The sequence below is a fragment of the Lactuca virosa genome, chromosome 4, assembly GCF_052849685.1.
Source record: "Lactuca virosa cultivar CGN04683 chromosome 4, Lactuca_virosa_CGN04683_v6, whole genome shotgun sequence".
Lineage (NCBI taxonomy): Eukaryota > Viridiplantae > Streptophyta > Magnoliopsida > Asterales > Asteraceae > Lactuca > Lactuca virosa.
Window position 1 is genome coordinate 93,550,993 of NC_136429.1, and position 19,942 is coordinate 93,570,934.

The following is a 19,942-nucleotide window of genomic DNA, read 5'->3' on the forward strand; positions in this document are numbered from 1 at the left end:
CATAGCATGCCATGTTAATCGCCTCCGCCCAAAAGAACACAGGAAGTTTGGAGTCACACAACATCGTCCTTGCAGCGTCTTTAAGAGTTCGATTCCTTCGTTCAGCAACACCGTTTTGTTGTGGTGTGCGAACAGAACTGAATTGACGCACAATCCCTTTCTCAGCGCAAAAATGGTCAAGAACAGCGTTCTTGAACTCCGTTCCATTATCAGTACGCAGCGCTTTCACTTGGTTGTTGGTCTGATTTTCTATCATCACAATGAACTTCTTGATGAGGTCAGTGATCCCAGCTCTGTTGGACAGAACGAAAACCCAAGTGAAACGAGAGTAATCGTCTATCACAACGAGGCAGTATGAATTGCGACTGATATTGAGAACGTTAACCGGACCGAATAAATCCATATGTAACAACTGGAGCACTTGACTGATGGAGTTAACCTGCTTTGGAAAGTGTGGTTTCTGATGATGTTTTCCTTGAGCACATGAAACACACTTTTCAAAATTAATGAAATCTCTAACAGGCAGACCACGGACCAATTCGTTCTTTGCAAGCCGATTCACATTCTTTGCATTTGCGTGGACGAGACGATGATGCCACAACATTGCAGTTTGTTCTGAGACCTTGGAGAATAGGCAAGTGACTTCGTCGGGAATATTGATGTTCATGTCTATGATGTAGGCATTCCCATCCCGCTTAGATTTTACAAGAATCCACTCCTCCGGAATGACAATGCCCGGCTTTAAAATAAGACATTCTTTGTCGGTAAAGTGTGTCGAATACCCTCTGTCGCAAATCTGAGAGACACTCAACAGACCGTGCTTCAATTCAGGAGCATAGTTGACATTTTCGAAACTCAACACTCCGTTCGTCACTGTTCCTTTCTGAGTTATTTTTCCACCTTCACCGCCCGCAAACGAGACATAGCCCCCATTAAATGTTTGAATGTCATGCAGTTGGGAGATATCTCCTGTCATGTGCCGGGAGCAGCCACTATCGACATACCAAGGTCTGACGATATTCCTCCGTGACTGTCCCTGCACAAGGAGCGAATTTATTCAGATTTGGGAACCCATGTCATCACAATCCTGGGTTTACCCTTCACTTTCATAGATTTTTCAATTGATTCTTTCTTTTCATTAGGTTTAGAGGTTAATAGTGACTGATCTGAATTCAATTTTGGTACCCACTGAAAGTTAGGTTTTGAAACTTTGATAGTTTGCTTCGAGCGGGTGGATTTTCTACTCAAAGAGTTTGAAGATCCAGTCCTGCCCTTTGACAAACTCGACTTAGACTTAGCCTGAGTTGATTTTGGCAAACTATTATTGAATTTATGAAAAACCTGTTTATTCTTTTGAAAATTGGCCATTTTCTTGTTTGGAGTTATGCTCAAGTCACCATCCCGAGAACGAATTCTGGGGGATTTTCTAGTTAAAGATCGTCCCCGAAATTTATTCTCTCTTCTTTTTGATGTGTGAGATACAAATATCCGGTTTAAACAGTTTCTTGCAATGTGTCCAGCAGTGCCATAGTTAAAACAGATTTGTTTATTATCATTGGTTCTGACACTGCTTTTAACAGATTTCTTTCTTTTGTTTGTATTTCTACCACTGTCACATTTGCAAGAACAATCACAGGATTTTGAAGCAGATGTGGACAGTGTAGAAACGATTGAATCAGACAAAGATACATTCTCAGACAAAGTATTATCAGTTGCAATCTTAACATCAGAAAAAATAATACCACCAGACACAAAATTGTTTAAATTCGAATTTAATGCAGACTCATTACACAGACTGACACCAAACTTTGACACATCATCATTATTAGACTTAAGAACATCAGACTTTTCATCTCTCTGCTCCCCCTGAGCTATGGACTTATCTGCACTCAAATTTGAAACGTTAGTATCCAAAACCTTTTTGTTTGAACATGTAACTTGTTCAGAAGCAGGTTTTCCATACACAAGAAAAGGTTCTCAATCTATTTCTTCCTGAGATAATGGAATAACGGTATAATTGTGATTGTAAGGAGGAGGGACACTCTCAAGACCTGGTCATACTTTCTTTTGGTTTCCACAAGTGACATCCTTCCACTGTATTTGGTGTTCTATCATTTTCGCAACAACTTCGCTTGACCCATCACATTTTTTAAAATTGAATTCAGCATTTTCAAAACCTGTTTTCAATGAGTCAAGTTCAGCAGTCACAGCTTCAAATTTTCGTTTGATATGGCCATAGTTCTCACATTTGTTGCTGTAATCCTCTTGTAATTTCCTAAAGTCCTTTATTTTATTTTCTAGTTGAGTCTTTAAGGGTTTTTGGTTTTTCGTAAGTGTGTATTCCTCATATTTTAAGTCCTCGTTCTCTTTCTTGATTAACTCTATTGATTCTCGCAAAAAGTTTATAGTTTTAGCACAAGATGGAGAGCAACCGGATTCACTTACCTCGGGCTTAGATGGCTCAGAAGTAGTTTGCACCATGAAGGCAAACTGGAGATTCATCATCTCTTCTTCAGGGTCTTTCTCTGCTTCTTCCTCCACACAATCCTTTATTTGAGCAAGATGCGCATTTTCAGGTCCTGAAATATTCAGAGCCTGAATTTGATCTTCCCAATCAAAAGAATGAGCCACCATTGCCAGATTTGCAGATTGATTGGTTGATGAGGATCCTCTGTTGTTGCTGTGGACATAGGTAACTGGCACCACGATTCGATCAACATTTTCCCTTCTGTCAGGCTTTGGACATTCCCTAGCAAAGTGCCCTGGCTCATGGCAATTGTAGCAGCGAAGTTTGCCTTTGTTGAATCCGACCTTTTTGTCGGAATTCACACTCTAGTTGTTTTTGCCAGTTTTCTTAGAAAACTGCTTTGCCCTGAACACAGCCATGGCCATCTGCCAGGTTATATCCATCTCTTCTACATCTTCAGGATGAATCTGATCAAGGTCGGCAAACGAAAGTTGTGGGGAGAGTTCTCCAGCCACAAAAGCATTGTAGCAATTTACCAAACCCGTGGCAAGAGCCATATTTTCTTCTTTTTCTTTCATGGTTGACATCTGAGAACTGAAACCATGAGACTGAGGAGGTACAACATTAGATGAACCAACACTGGGATTAACTTGTTGAGAAGTGATCTGAGGTTGAGAGACTTGAACTTGTTGAATGGAAGGGAAAACATAGGATGTAGGTGGAATCGGTTGATGAGTCATGAAAGGTTGAACTTGTGAAACATGTGGAGTTGGGGTAACTTGAGGAGCTTGCGCAACAGTGAAGCTTGAAAAGGCATTGTTGTTTGTGGCTTGGATCCCTAGATTTGCAGTGGAATAGGAATTAACATGATTAATCTCCCTCTGCTTGTCATCAAGATCACAAGACTTGATGATAGCCATAGTTTCTGCCAGACTCAGTCTGTTTAGGTCTTTTGTTTTCTTTATCACTGAGACATTCATATCCCAGGATTTTGGAAGGGAGTTTAATAACTTCTTGTTGATTTCTGATCATGTTACTAAAACACCTGCAGAACTCATTTCTGTGGTGAGAGTAATGAACCTCTGGAGCTGGTTCTCAAGAGTTTCGCCCAGGACATAGTTGAACATATTGAACTTTTGTCGAAGCATGTCCTGACGACTCTGCTTCATATCCTCATTACCCTCATAAACTTCTATTAGTGCTTCCCAAAGTGCTTTTGCCGATGTATACTCATGGAAACCCTGAGCGATTTCTGGAGATAATGCCATTGTAAGCGTAGCAAGGGCTTTCTCCTGCTCTTCGATCTTTTCGAAATCATCATCCGTATAATTTTCAATCCGTTTGTCGACAATTATGTCATCCACTGTAGTAGTAATTCGAATTGGTCCCCTAAGTATACTGCGCCAAATCTTGAAGTCTTTCATTTTAATATACTTTTTGATCCGGTATTTCCATTCCGGAAAGCCTTCAGCATTCAAAAGTCGGGGAATTCGAGAAGTTGTTCCCATGATGGTGTCAAGTTCCTGATGTACTGTCATGCTTTGAGAATCCATTTGCTTGTTGTTTTTTTTTAATTTTATATATATATATATATATATATATATATATATATATATATATATTATGATTTTTGTTTTGAAAGAAAAATAGAAATGTTCAAAGACAGGTTTTCGGTGAAAACGTTAGACCGGAAACTAGAATCAAGTGAGTTTTCGGTTTCCTGAGATTGATGAAAGGTTTTCGGTTATTGAAGATGGTTTGGATTTTCGGTTTCTGAAGATTGAGCAAAAAATAGTTTTCGGTGTCTGAAGATGAACCGAAAACAGAGGATTTTTTTTTTGTGAAAACGTTGATTCTTGATCTGATCACTATTTTTAGCACAGCCAAAACTTCCAAAAATGCTTCCAAATACACAGATCTGAACAGAACACAAATGACAATGAGTTTTCGGTGTATGTAGGTTCAACCGAAAACTATAAGAATTCAATCACAAACTTGAATCTGATGCAGATCTTGATTTTAATTAAAGCAAACAACAATTCAGTCTTCAAACTAGAACAGATTCGAACTTGCCAATGAACTGAAAATGAATATCACGAGAATGTTGATGAACCGAAAACAGAAAACACAATTGATTGACACTAGACTTGCTCTGATACCAATTGTTAGGTCCCAAATCCGTGGGATCTATCTAATGATCAATCAATTTCAATAGAAATGAAGAAGAAGAAGATTAAACACCAAGCTTGCATACAATTCAACTATGAAATGTCGGATACAACTTGGATGGACCGAAAACTTGCTAGAACAACCACACTAACCTCTGACAACCTGACAACTATTTATATCAATACACATTAAACCGAAAACCTACCTAGACCGAATACTCATACAAACACAAAAGATGTCCAAAACACATTAATAACAGCCCTAAACCATCCATGCATTAATGCCAAGCCCAAACAAATATATTGGCCCTTCAATTACCAATTGTTTAAATAATAAATTCCTTATTTGATAATATTTGATTATTTGAATTAATTGTTGAATTATCTTGCAAGTAAAATTTACTTGGTCAAATTTAGAAAATCATTAAATTAATTGTTTAATTTAAATTATTTGCTATTTGATCCTTTGTGTTTTGAAAAGTTCAAAACTTGTCCTCAAGTTTTGAAATTTAAATTTTGTGATTAAAAGTTTAATTTGAACTATTTAAATTTCAAACCTTAGAATTTTACAAGTTTTAAAATTCAACCTTATACTTTATAATATTATAAGATTAATATACATATATATGTATAACTTAAATTCTAGTCTTACCGTTAGTAGGCCTCATTCACGAAGCCAATCTATAAGGGGGTATAAGGTTATGACCTATAAAATGGCCGTTTAATGGGTGACCACTCTCACCCACCACTTCCTTGATTGGTGGAGGGTCGTTAGCCGAACGGGTAGGACATGACAACCACCTTCTCATTAATAAGTATAATGAATTATAAAAGTAACTAAATGTTTTTAAATAAAAAAAATTCTCAATCTTAGTTACTTTAGGCAAAAGTGAATTTGATGCAATTCCATGAAATTACACTTTGTACCCTTGCTAAGACGTTAATGGAGCGTGTGTGGTTAACCGGCACATTAATTGGGTTCTAAGCAAAGGTGGCAAAGGGTGACTCATTGTTTTTCATAGTTCGATGGAGTGTGTGTGGTTAACCGGCACATCGAATAGGTGACTGTAACAATGAGGGCACCATGTATATTTGCATGGTTATTCACACCCGCTTTGTGATCCTCGGCATCCCAGTCACAAACTAGAGGGGCATATCGAGATTTAAACATGTCATTGAAAGGTTCAATGAATCTCAAAGGATCTAGGAGTTTTTCAATACATTTAAAACTTAATCTCCTTTTCGTTTTTCATGGTGGAGAATTAGTGAATCGTCATTCACTTACCTTCAAATTATTTACTTGTTAGATTACGGCATCCCTTTTCTAATTTGTGAATAATGTTGTTGGTTACTAGCCCTAATTTCTCATTTGGGTGTTTAATTGGGGAATTTGTTTCTAATCAAACTTTGTTCTTTTTCCTTTTTAGATGTCGAACGTCAACAATGCTTCTGGTTCAAACTCCTCTGGCTCGTTCTCACTCATGAACTTGTGTGGGAGAGTGATCTTTGACGGGTCTAATTTCAATGATTGGATCCGCAACATTCGAATGGTCACTCGCTACGAGGACAAAGAGTATGTCCTCGACGAGAAGCTGAAGGAGATTGACATCAACACTGCCTCTGCTGAAGAGATCACGGCCTTTGAGGCCCACGAGCGTGATGCCACGAAAGTCCATTGCATCATGCTAGCGACTATGACTGCAGAACTCCATAAGTCCTATGAGGACATGTACCCCTACGAGATGCACCAATATTTGTTGGACCGGTACCACCAAAGCGCTAGGCAAGAAAGGTATGAGATCATCACTTCGATGATCACTACAAAAATGGGTAGTGGAGAGTCCCTTACCGCTCATCTGCAAAAGATGCAGAGATAGGTCGATCGCCTGCTGAAGTTAAATGTGAACTTTGATGAAGAGCTGGCAATTGATATCATCCTTCACTCCTTGCCTCCCTGCTATAGCCAGTTCCGCATGACCTACCACATGAACAAGGAGGAGGTCTCTTTGAGCAAGCTTCATGGCTTGTTGAGGACTGCTGAGTGCAATCTCAAGGATAAATATGTTGCATCAACTCCCACTCCCGCTGCTGCTCCTGTCTTGGCAATAGGATAAGGGAAGGGCAAGAAGAGGAAGGCTCCTTCAAAGAGCCACCACAAGGGAAAGTCCCAAGATGGCACCTCTTCTAATGGAACCAAAGTTGGTTCTGCTAAGCCCAACTCCAACCCTATGGAGGCAGAGTGTCACCACTGCCACAAGATAGGGCATTGGAAGAGAAGCTGCCCGGAATATCTGCAAGCCATCAAGGATGGGAAGATCAAGCCATCTTTCGCAGGTATTTACACAATTAAATCTAATGATTCATCACATGTTATTTCTTGGGTTCTTGATACATGATGTGGTTTTCACATATGTTCTTATTTGCAGGGACTAAGAAGAAATAGGGATGTGGAGCAAGGAAGGATAAATCTAATCATGGGAAATAGAAGATCGACGCCTGTCACCAAGATTGGAGTTTATTCCTTAGTGCTTAGTAATGGATTAGGTTTAGATTTAAACAATTGTTGCTATTCGCCAGATATGGCAAGAAACATCATTTCATTCCATGGTTTATATAGACAAGGTTTTAGATATTCATTTGATAATGAAAAGGGTTCTATTTATGCTTATCTTAATAATGTTTTATATTTTGAAGCATTGCCTTGTAATGGAATATATGAGACTGTGATGGTTGTAGATAACGTAGGAAATGATATGTTGTGTGTCGATTCTTCCAATAGTATGGATAAAGCATGCTTGTAGCATTGTCGTCTTGGACATGTCAACAAGAAACGCATAGACCAACTCCAAAAGGATGGAGTGTTGGAGTCATTCGACCTTAGGGACGACGACGTGTACGAGTCTTGTTTACTTGGAAAGATGACCAAGTCACCCTTCACTGGCATTTGTGAGAGGGGTGAGGGTCTATTGGACCTCATACACACCGATGTGTGTGGGCCCTTTAGATCCACCACAAGGGATGCGAACCGCTTCTATGTGACTTTCACCGACGATTATAGCAGATATGGGTATATCTACTTAATCAAACACAAGTCGGAGACCTTTGAAAAGTTCAAAGAATTTAAACAAGAAGTGGAGAATCAATTGGGCAAGAAAATCAAGATACTTCGATCCGATCAAGGAGGACAGTACCTAAGTCTTGAATTCCACGACTACCTCAAGGAATGCGGAATAGTTCCGCAATTAACGCCAGCTAGGACACCATAGTTGAATGGTGTAGCTGAGAGGCGTAATCGAACCTTGCTAGACATGGTTCGTTCCACGATGAGTCGTGCTTCACTACCTATCTCATTCTGGGGGTATGACTTAGACACTGCCGCCCATGTCCTTAACTTAGTCCCTAAAAAGAAGGTTACCAAAACACCTCACGAGATGTGGACAGGGAAGGCTCCCTCGTTAGCACATATCAAGTTTTGGGGTTGCGAGGCTTTCGTAAGACGAGAGACTCACGACAAGCTTGAACCTCGTAGTGAGCGGTGTATTTTCATCGGCTACCCGCAGAAGTCCTTTGGATATCTCTTCTATAGACCGAGTGACAATGTTGTCTTCGTTGCAAGGAGAGGGGTTTTCCGAGAGAGAGAACTCATAAGCCAAGGGGACAGTGGGAGGCAAATAAATCTTGAAGAGCTTCAAGAACCGAGCGATGAAGGAACCTCTAACGCTGGCACTCAACCTGAGGAGGAAACTCTGGCTGAACCGATTGACGAGTCCTTACCTCTTATACGTTCCGATAGAGTTGGGGTTCAACCCCAGTTTTATGGTTTTCATATTACTACCGAAGGGGATACGTTCATTAGTGATAGCACACTAGTGAATTTGGACGAACCTAACAGCTATAAGGAAGCCATGGCAGGCCCGGAGTCTGCGAAGTGGAAAGAGGCGATGGACAGCGAGATTCAGTCCATGTATGACAACCAAGTTTGGAATTTGGTTGACCATGTGCCCGAACGTAAGACGGTCGGGTGCAAGTGGATCTTCAAGAAGAAGGCTGACATGGATGGGAATGTGCACACATATAAGGCGCGATTGGTCGCGAAGGGTTTCACTCAAACTCCCAGAGTTAACTATGATGAAACCTTCTCACCAGTTGCGAAGATAAAATCTATCAGGGTGATGCTAGCCATTGCCGCATTTCATTATTATGAAATATGGCAGATGGATGTCAAAACCGCTTTCCTTAATGGGAAGTCGGCTGAGGATGTTTACATGGCTCAGCCAGAAGGTTTTGTCAATGCGAAACATCCGAATAGAGTGTGCAAGCTTGAAAAGTCCATTTATGGACTTAAACAAGCATCTCGCAGATGGAATCTTTGTTTCGATGAGAAAGTTAAAGAGTTTGGATTTCTACGAAGTGAAGATGAATCATGTGTATATGTCAAAGCCAGTGGGAGTATAGTAAGCTTCCTCGTATTGTATTTCGACGACATACTACTCATACGAAACGACATCCCAACACTGCAGGAAGTTAAGTCCTGGCTCGGGAAGTGCTTCGCTATGAAGGACCTCGGAGAGGCTGCCTATATTTTGGGAATAAGGATACTGAGAGACAGAAGTAAGAGACTGATAGGACTTAGTCAGAATACTTACTTGGACAAGGTACTAAAACGTTTTAGTATAGAGAATTCAAAGAAGGGGGAGTTACCAATCCAAAGTAATGCCAAATTGAGTAAGACTCAAAGCCCGAGTACCGATGTCGAGATAGCAGAAATGAGCCGAGTACCATACGCTTCCGCAGTTGGCTCAATCATATATGCTATGACTTGTACTCGCCCTGATGTGGCCTTCGCTTTGAGCATGGTCAGCAGATATCAAGGGAACCCTGGCAAAGCGCATTGGACCGCAGTCAAGAACATTCTTAAGTACCTTCGGAGGACCAAGGAATGGTTTCTAGTCCTCGGTGGGAGTGATGACTTAAAAGTGTGAGGGTACAGTGACGCCAGTTTTCAGACCGACAAAGACAACTACCGTTCGCAGTCAGGCTGGGTCTTTACCCTAAATGGAGGAGCAGTGACTTGGAAGAGTTCCAAGCAAGAAACCGTAGCTGATTCAACGTGCGAATAAGAGTACATTGCAACGAGCGAAGCATCAAAGGAGGCAATATGGTTGAAGAACTTCATTGGAGACCTTGGAGTTGTGCCATCCATAAAGGAGCCCATGGAAATTTTCTGTGATAATGAAGGAGCGGTTGCCTTGACGAAGGAACCCAGGGATCATGGCAGATCTCGACATATCGACAGAAAATATCACTTTATTCGACATCGGGTGGAAGAAGGACTCCTCGTAGTGAAGAGGGTATCGTCAGAGGATAACCCAGCAGATCCGCTTACGAAGGGACTGAGCAGGGTTAAGCACTTGCAGCATGCTAGGAGCATCGGGCTGAAGGACGATATTAGTTTGGATTAGATAGTTTAGAAACGTGTAATAGATAAATTGTAATTAACATTCGATGAATAAATAAAAGAGTATTATTTATTAGTAATGTTACTGTCTTATGTTAATCATTTACCTATTGTTTCATTTTTGCATGTTTTGACTTCTTGAATAACAAGATTATTCAAACAGTCCACAGTCGTTCATATGTTGGAAGTAGGTATGAATGAAGACTTTCATGAATTGGTGTGTAGATTGTCTAAAGTGTATTAGACATAGCAAAAGTTTGCTACAACGTTCATGAGTGCTTATGAACTTGATTTGAGCATTGGAATAAACCCACACTTGCTAGAATCACTTCATGGAATTTATCACGAGTGATCGCAAGACGATAATATCATATGGTCTTAAAACCTAGATATATGGTTTGTTGTTTGCTGATTGGTTGTGCATTGATAATGCGAAACCGCATCAGTAATTTGATGTTATAAAACACAATGTTGTGTATGATTTAATTAGTGAATATTAAATGCATATAAGTCGAAGTTTATCTGTTCCTTTTATCCTAATAGGGTAAAAGCGATATCAGGTCCCCTCGATGATTTGGTTTGACTTATGTGTCGGGCCCGGTCAGGACTGAATTGATGTGTTCAATTAAGTTCTATGTCAAATAAATCAGAGATCGAGAAACTAACTGCTGGACAATAAGTATGACTATGTTCCATGTAATTGTACGCACGATATCTAGAACAGAGGATTATATGATCCCTTATCTAAAGGACAGGTTACTGATAAGATCAGAGTTTGATAGCGTCTTTGAGAGCTATGATTGCTAATCGGATTGAACTTGCGTTTGTAGTTACTAGACTTATCCAAGTGGGAGACTGTTGGATTAGTGTCTAAGTCCGTAACTATATTTGGTAAGTATTTGACCCGGTTGTGCATGGTCCTTTTGGGTTACCTTCACCAAAGCAACATGATAGGATGATTTGTGAATAAAAGAGGTCATCATGATTTATTAATATGTTATATGAATAATATATTAATGGATAAATCATATAATTAAATTAATATTAGAAAAGAATTAATTAAGAAATTAATTTTGTGCCTAAAAGATATTAAATTATTATCAGGGACTTAAACTGTCAAATGTATGATGGTTGAGTATTGGGCTGAGGAGCCTCTTGTAATAGGCATGGACGAAATTAGGAGATATCCATCTCTAATTTCGGCCCTACGGCTCTATTCCAGAAGCTTACTTGGATAGCTTAAGGCTGAAGCAGTCCATTATGGTTTTTGACTGAAACCCTAGCATCTCCAATATAAATAGGACCCCTAGGCTACAGAAATCGGCTAACCTAACCCTAAGAGTGATAGAGCCGATTTGAAGAAGCCTCCAACCTCTCTCCAAGATCATTCTTTTGCTATTGGTGTTTGTAAGCCATTAGAGGAGTGACACTTGTTACTCTAAGCTTCATAGACAAGAAGAATCAAGCAAGCAACAAGAGGTAATCATCTAGATCTGTTTTGTAATGATAATTTCGAATTATATCTACTAGATCTAGGGTTTGAAAGTCTTGGATGAATGCATGTACAATTAGAGAAACCTATATCCAAGCATTAGGGTTTGCATGAGCACATAGGATGTTCTTTTGGCTAAAACCCATCATGACCTTCGGTCTCTCTTTTCTTTTGATCCGGTTTCTTCCCCCTTTTTGTAGGTTTTTCAACAGCATCCAAAGCAGTCTGCATCTCTGGAGTCAATTGCATTGGTCCCGTGAGAGGGAGTTTTCTGTATTCTGCCAGGACATTGCTTTCGGTAGTAACACTTCGGTACATCGATTCTGGAATTGAACCAACGAATAAGAACTTGGTTGGATCAATGACGATAATCTTCTTTGTGTGAAAGGTTTCAATTGATGAACGTAGAGCATCCGCCATAACTAGAACCTGAAAGGTCTCTATCGATCTGTGAGTTATGAGTGTCCATAACCGACCACAAGAGATCTCTGAATCGCTTGAAGATTAATTAAGACTCTGCACCACTTGAGTCCAAATTAGCGTTCCATAGTCCAAGTTTAGACCATGGTAAACCCTTTGCTTGCACCGTCTGTACCTACAACCCTTTCGGATAGACCCTTAACCAGAAGAGTAAAAATTCCATTCCATTGTGGTGGAAGGCAGGATTTCTTGAACCTTGTTACCGTAGTGAGGACCCCATATCATAAAACATGGTGGACAGCTGAGTGGTGGTGATGGAGTCAAGATTCCCCAAGGAATCATCAACAGGAAGCCCTAACAGTAAACATAAGCGGGCTTTGGAGACAGAGGTCTTGTGATTGAAGACGTCGAAAAAGATCCTGTCTTTGCGTTTGTCATAGACGGCAGATGAATACACTTGGGAAAGCAGAGACATCGGTACAGATTCCACCTTGGTGAGAGCATTTACGAGTGGTGAATATTTTAGGCATCCAACCACTTGAAGCATATATGGATCATAGAGGAACGGATTCAACCATGGTTGCAGATTAGATGAAGCGGTTTGTTCGTGAACTGAAGAAGATTCAACCATGGTTGCAGGTTTGAAGAAGAAGATGAACAGTAGAATCGCCGGTGTTTTCTTGAGATAGTTTAGAGAGTGGTAAAGAGGTAAAAGGGGTATCTTAGAACCTTTTATAAGATTACCATGAGAGAGATAGAATCTGGAGTAATGATTCCACGATCTTCAGAAACGGCGCCCGAAAAAGCGAGATTTGACAGCTGTGTTTCCCTATGAAGATGTCATTAAGCGTGGGTGTAAGAACCGTTTCAAATTCACGCGCCCATTCCAATTCTTATCCAATGACTCAGTTTGAAATCTTATCTAGTTACCGCCTCTTAAACTTTGAAAACTTGTTCAAATTCCCTTGCAAGCTTAGACAGGCTGTGACTCATCCTTTCGCTTCATATGAGGCTGACATTGTTCGGTCCTTAGCATAGTGTACCGTTATAGCATATGGAACCGAAACACCAAATCTGAAAATTGTCATTAGTACCACAAACTAGACTTATGAAAATCACATGGATTCTCGTGCAAGAGTGTGCCAAGAAAAAGGAAATAAAACAATAGTGTTTATGGGATTAAAGTGATGTCACATGAGACACGAATCTGAGGATCCCGGGCACGAATCTCTTCCTTCAAAGTCAAGAGAGACTGAGAAGTGTCTGTGTGTTTTCCCATTGAAGTACGATCAAATGCTTGTTAAGAAAATTTGAAAGGCGTCTTTTCAAGATAAGGCTTTAAGGGTAGGTTAGCTTCAACCGAACTTCAATACTAGACATAAGACCGAAAGTTGGATAAAGTACTTGTGAGACCAGTGTAGCCTATTAAACAAGTAGGTATGAGAATATATTCAGTGACTTGATGAGATTATTGTGATATCTTAAAAAAATAAAATCACGATCTTTTGGGAAGAAATATCTTGGTGTTTAGACAATTTCATAAAGATCAATAAAAAAAATATTTCAAGGTACAGACCAACAGAGTGGTTTCGTTTAATCATTGCTGAAATACTAGAACAATGGATTGTTCACCGTCAATTCGTTTAAGGTATTGGATTTTGGGTCTCACTTAGTACGTGGTGAACGAGACTAAGATCATCAACACAGATGTTGTGTAACCATAAACCTCAGTGGTTAATGCTGAGAGTCTCAAGGGTTACGATTATGAACCGAAATGAGATGGAGAAATAAGAATAGGTGGTTAAAGAACCGAAAGTACCTCTGTTATAAAAGAAGGACCAAGCAGATAACTCGCAACTCAATGTGAGAAGAGTAAAGTAGCTCATGACTTGAGTGATTGAGATAGCCTACTTGGAAAGAACCGATGGGTATAAATCGGATCATTAAGGTTTCACTCAGAGTCAGGGAGGTTTCAGTCTACATGCAGCAGCATGCTTCTAGGGACACTTAGATAGTTCAAATAAGAAAAGAAATATACCTGTCCCGGCTCCATCACTTAAGACCATCTGTGATATCGAAGAATAGAATTTTTGGAATTTGCAACACACAAAAAAAATTAAAAAAATTAAAAAAATATTTTTGGGGATTTTGAATTTTTCTGAAAAATAATAAGAAAAACAGAAAAGAAAAATATTTTTGGAATTTTAAGATTAATTAGAGACAAAAAAAAATAAACAAGAGTTATACATAATATACAAAGGATATATGAGATTCAATACCACAAGAAGAAACAATCGCCCACCTTAAAAAAAATTAGAGGCGAAATAGATCGAGCCTTCGGTTCATTTCGGTTACCGGAAAATCAGGACCCGAAATAGACTGAGCGTTCGCTTCATTTCGGTTGTTAAAAAACTTTTTAAGAAGGCGAAAGATATACTCAATGAAATGAGTGTGGTTTTGGAACTGAATCAGCTTCCATCATTCCTAAGCCTTGTAGGATTTTGTTAAACGAAGCTTCAGGTAAGGCCTTAGTAAAGATTTCAGCCAATTGATCAGAGGACCGAACGAAGTGAATTTCAACATTCCCATCTTCTACGTGATCCTTGATAAAATGATATCTCAGTGCAATGTGTTTTGTCTTGGAATGCTGCACTGGATTATGACAAATTCTGATGGCGCTTTCAGAGTCGCAATAGAGAGAAATTTTCTTCATTCTTAGGCCATAATCTCTTAATTGGCTTTGAATCCAGATGACATGTGAAGTGCACGATGCAGCCGCAATATACTCAGCTTCGGCTGTTGAGAGTGAAACGCAAGTTTGTTTCTTGGACTGCCAGCTGACAAGTTTGCCATCTAGAAATTGGCATCCACCTGTGGTGATCTTTCGGTCCAAACCACATCCTCCAAGATCAGCATCAGAGAATGCTTGAACGGTAAAATCCTGATTTAGCAGGATACCATAGACCGAGAGAAGAGGTTCGCTTCAAGTATCTAAAGATGTTCTTTACAGCCACCATATGAGGTTCGTGTGGATTAGCTTGGAACCTTGCACAGTAGCAAACAGAAAACATTATATCGGGTCTACTAGCTGTTAGATACATTAGAGATCCTATCATTTGACGATAGAGGGTCATATCAACAGCCGGTTTCTCCAACGATGGTGTTAACTTCGTTCCAAATGCCATAGGAACCTTCACTTTGGAATCTCCCATCATGCCAAACTTCGCCAGTAGGGTCTTCGTGTAAGCCTCTTGATTGACAAATATGCCTTCAGGTCCCTGTCTAATATTCAAGCCAAGGAAAAAGTTAATTGGACCCATTGAGCTCATCTCAAACTTAGTCTCCATTAACTTCCTGAATTCAGCTGTTAGGCTAGGATTCGTGGAACCGAAGATGATGTCATCGACGTAAATCTGGACGATCATTAAGTGGTCACCCTCTTTCTTTCGAAAGAAGGTTGGGTCAACTGATCCTTGTTTAAACTTGGACATTTTTAGAAATCGAGTAAGGGTTTCATACCAGGCTCTAGGAGCTTGTTTCAGGCCATAGACAACTTTATCAAGAATATAGCAATGATCAGGATACCTTTCATTCACGAAACCTGGTGGTTGCTCAACATATACAGTTTCCTCTAACTCACCATTCAGGAAAGCACACTTGACATCCATTTGAAATACTTCAAAATTTTTGTGTGCAGCATATGCCAGGAATATTCTCACCGATTCTAACCTTGCTACAGGAGTGAAAGTTTCTTCATAATCTATTCCTTCTTCCTGACAATATCCCTTCACAACCAGCCTTGCTTTATTGCGAATTTCGTTCCCCTCTTTGTCCATCTTGTTTCTAAAAACCCATTTCAGCCCAACTATAGATGCATCCTTCGATGTGGGAATTAATCTCCAAACTCGATTTCGCTTATATAGCCTATACCCAATCAGAGTGATCGAGTGCACTGTTAACCGTTTTCGGTTCTATTTTTGAGATGAAGGAATTAAACATGCAAAATTCTACTTGAGAGAATAGAGCAGTTTGCTTCGCTTTTATTTGAGACCGAGTAAGAACTCCCTCAGAAGTTTCACCGATTACTTGAGTTCTTGGATGATCTCTTGTCCATTTAGTGAGAGGAGGGTAGTTTGGATTCAATTCTGCATTTATTTCTTCTTCAAACGCTGATTGAGTATCCTAATCAACATTCGTATTATGATTCTCCCCCTCGAATGATGAGACGGCTTCAACAACAGGTTCGGAGTGCTCCCCTTCGAATGGAACATCATGGGTCTCTGTTGGTGATGAATTCTCCCCCTGGAAAGGCGAATTCGGGTCTCTGATATGTGTGAACTCTCCCCCTGGAATACAAAACTTTCTTTTGGAGGTTCGCTTGGACCTGACTGTTCGGTTGGTCCTTGATGTTCGCTTTCCATTTCTTTTGCAGCATCATCGATAATTTTCTTCAAGTTGTCGACCTTATTGTCAGCTGCTTTTGCCTCAGAATGAATTGCTCTCTCTGGTTCATCAAAAAGCTTCATGTACAAATAAATTTGAAATAGGAATAGAGACTTGACCTGATTGTGGAAAGATGTCCTCCAGCAGACCTTCGGTTGTTTGAAGTTTCTTGACATAATTGTCATCGAAGGTGACATAATAGATAGATTTCCTCATTCTTCATTGAGCGTTTGTTTAGAACCCTAAATGCCTTTGAGTTTAAGGAGTACCCAAGAAAAATCCCTTCGTCAGCTTTCACATCGAACTTGTTTCGGTTCTCTTTCGAATTGAAAATGAAGCATCTTGAACCGAACACTTGGAAGAAGTTCACATTTGGCTTGCGATTGTTCAGAATTTCATATGGAGTGATGGAGAATCACTTATTAAGGAAGGATCGGTTCTGGGTATAGCAGGCAGCAGCTATAGCATCAGCCCAGAAATACAGAGGTAAAGAAGCGAAGCTGAGCATGGTTCGGGCTGCTTCACACAAAGATCGGTTTCGCCTTTCAACTATGTCGTTCTGTTGTGGTGTATATGGAGCAGAGAAGTTATGAGAAACTCCCTTGTCAGCTAGAAAATCTTCAAATTCTTTGTTCTTGAACTCCAATCCATTGTCGCTCCTTATGTTTCTAAGCAGCTTTCGTAGTTGAACCTCCACTTGCTTTATGAACAGCTTGAGCTTTGAAGTTGCCTCTGATTTCTGTTTAAGAAAGAAAAACCAGGTGAAACGTGAAAAGTCATCAACTATTACTAAGATATACTTACTACCACCGACACTTTCGATTGCTGAAGGACCACATAAATCGATGTGTAGTAATTCGAGTGGCTCGATGATCTTCGTGTTGACAATTGTGGGATGACTCTTTCGGCTTTGCTTTGCCATCTCGCATACAGCGCACAAGTGTTCCTTATCAAACTTGAGGAGTGGAAGTTCTCGCACATGATCACCAAGAACTAACTTGTTGATATCTTTAAAGTTGAGATGTGAGAGCCTTCGGTGCCATAGCCAACTTTCATCAGAATGAGCCTTCGTTAAAAGACATGCAGCCGGCTTTCCTCGAATTGGATTAAGATTCAGAGGATACATCTCTCCTTTTCGCTTGGATTTTAACAGGACAGTCTTCAATTATTTTTCAACAATTTCAGAGCCTTCATCATCGAACGAAACCTTCAAGCCGGTTCCCACAACCAGTTGAGAGACACTGATGAGATTGTGCTGCAAACCCTCAACATATGCTACCTTACGGATTGAAAATTCACCGTTTGTGATCATTCCATAACCTTTGATTGTGCCAAATGAATTGTTCCCGTATTTGACACATCCACCATCTTTAAGGGCACGAAACTCCCTTAGTTCTTCCCTCATTCCTGTCATGTGACATGAACAGCCACTATCAATGTACCATTCGTCGTCGAACTGCTCGTCACTTATAACCTGCAAAAATTAAGCAGATTTAGGAACCCAAAGTTTCTTGGGTCCTTTTGAGCCTTTCAAATGATAGGGAATTGCACTTGAAAGATCAACCAAATATGTTCTTTTTATTTGAGTGGTTTCATCTTTTCTTTTAATGATGAACACTCCACCATTTCCATTAAAGGAATTGGGTTTGCAGTTCATGAAGTCCTTGTACGAACACTCCCTTGGGTGTCCGGGAGAATCTCTGGGGTTGGTTAAGTGGGTACCGCTACCAGATCCGAAGGTACCACTTTCACCGAAATGAGCTAGAGCAGTTGCCACTGCGGAGGATATCGCTGCTTGGAGAGCAGCAAAATTGAATTGTGGCGTTGGGGTTGGAGTTATCGGAGTAGTGCGTCTGTTTGATCTACGAGGAGGCATCTTTGCTAAAAGAATACAAAGATGACATGGAATAAGTCTATAGCAGTGGTTTATAAGCCAAAAGCTGAAACACAAGGTTATCCTAGTTCTGAGTGTATCGGGTCCTGGCTTCCACAGGGTTCTGGAAAAAATTCATAAAAGAGTCTATACGTAATAAACTTAATGAATTTGAAATGGCTATCCTCGAATGAATATCTGTGAACTAAATAACTATTACCAGTTGAATGTAAAGAAAATAATCCTAACACATAATGTGAGCAGTGTTTCCACTAACTCATTAAGTTAAACAAGATTATTATTTATTAGTGTGACGTATAAGACGTTTTGGTTACTTCGGCTGATCCTTCTTTGACAGCTTCTCATGAACTGCCCTTGTTCCTCTTTGACTATTCTGTTGACTGCTATGAGGAAGTGGTTACATCTATTTGGGTTTGTCGTGCGAGAATGGAAGTGACTAAAGAATCAATGAGATTTAAGTGAAACATTATGGGGCGATCCTCACAGAGTCTTCCTATAATTGCACAATGTATACAAGTTGTATATAATTTAAGATTAAATAGACCTTCGAATAAGTGATCCTACTCCAAAACCACAACCAAACAAGGAACAGGTAGTGAAGCATAGATCACAAATTCTAAGTCTATAGAATCTTAATTATATAAAACCTTGGAAGTATACATTGCAAGATTATAAACCTATCCGTAAGGGTCTTTTAAGTTATCACATAGGTTGTTTATATAGTGCCTAAAATACTCCTATAGTATTTTAATGTAATGAACTTGGTATGTTTTAAACTTGTTCTCGTGTTATAGTATCATAAAATACTCCCATAGTATCTTATCTTTATGTTCTGATCCAGAATTCCTTTGAATAGAGTTAGGTAAGTTTTAAGACTGTTACAACACCACATCACTCCCAAACACATGTCGGTCACATCTCGAATGAATATAGTTGATCACGCTATATTGATTCTAGCTATGATTACATAACTGTCCAGGTTTGACCGTAGTGTTCAACCTTTAAATACTTTTGTTTTGTTCTTCTCGTGATACTTTGTGACAACCTGAAATTTCTCTTCTGTACAACCATTCACTTCAATAGAAGTCAAAACTGTTTCTGCTAACTGTTAAGCTTTTTGGAGTCAGTTTGAGTGTTTTAAAGCTTAGTACTTCAAGTGATAACTAGAGAGAGGATACTCTAGGGTTGTGCACCAATAAAGTCCCAAAACTCCAAGAGTTTGGAGTTTACGGCCTAAACATGGTGTTTACGGCCGTAAACTCTAAGGAGTATAAAAGTGACACTTAGTCATTTTTATCACTTTTTCACACTTTTAAGAACTAGAACTCGAAATCCTCTCAACTATCATCCGGTTTTCCTTCTTGATCTTCAACTTTGTAAGTGTTTCTAGCCCTAGTTAGTTGATATCTTACTTAATCTAGTGATCTTACATGATTCTATCCGTGAAATCATTCCATTTGTGTAGATCTTCAAGTGTTCTTAGTTACACCAAGAACACACACTAGTGTTCTTGGACTTTTAACACCCTTTCAAGCTCATTTATTGTAAGTACTCTTACCCTAGTGTGTTATAAGGCTTGTTACACATCTAAATCAACTAG

The 19,942-nt window shown here is 39.6% G+C and overlaps 1 protein-coding gene across 1 annotated transcript; it reads right to left on the reverse strand.

The window, feature by feature from the left end:
- Positions 1-3,495: 3,495 nt before the first annotated feature.
- On the reverse strand, positions 3,496-3,891 carry LOC145104782 (uncharacterized). Its single transcript, XM_079041968.1, has one exon. The coding sequence runs from the start codon at positions 3,889-3,891 to the stop codon at positions 3,496-3,498; it is 396 nt and encodes a 131-aa protein (XP_078898094.1).
- Between the last annotated feature and the right edge of the window lie 16,051 nt (positions 3,892-19,942).

Bases quoted from the DNA above. Each gene is read 5' to 3' on its own strand.
- LOC145104782 (XM_079041968.1), bottom strand. From the start codon at position 3,891: ATGAAAGACTTCAAGATTTGGCGCAGTATACTTAGGGGACCAATTCGA.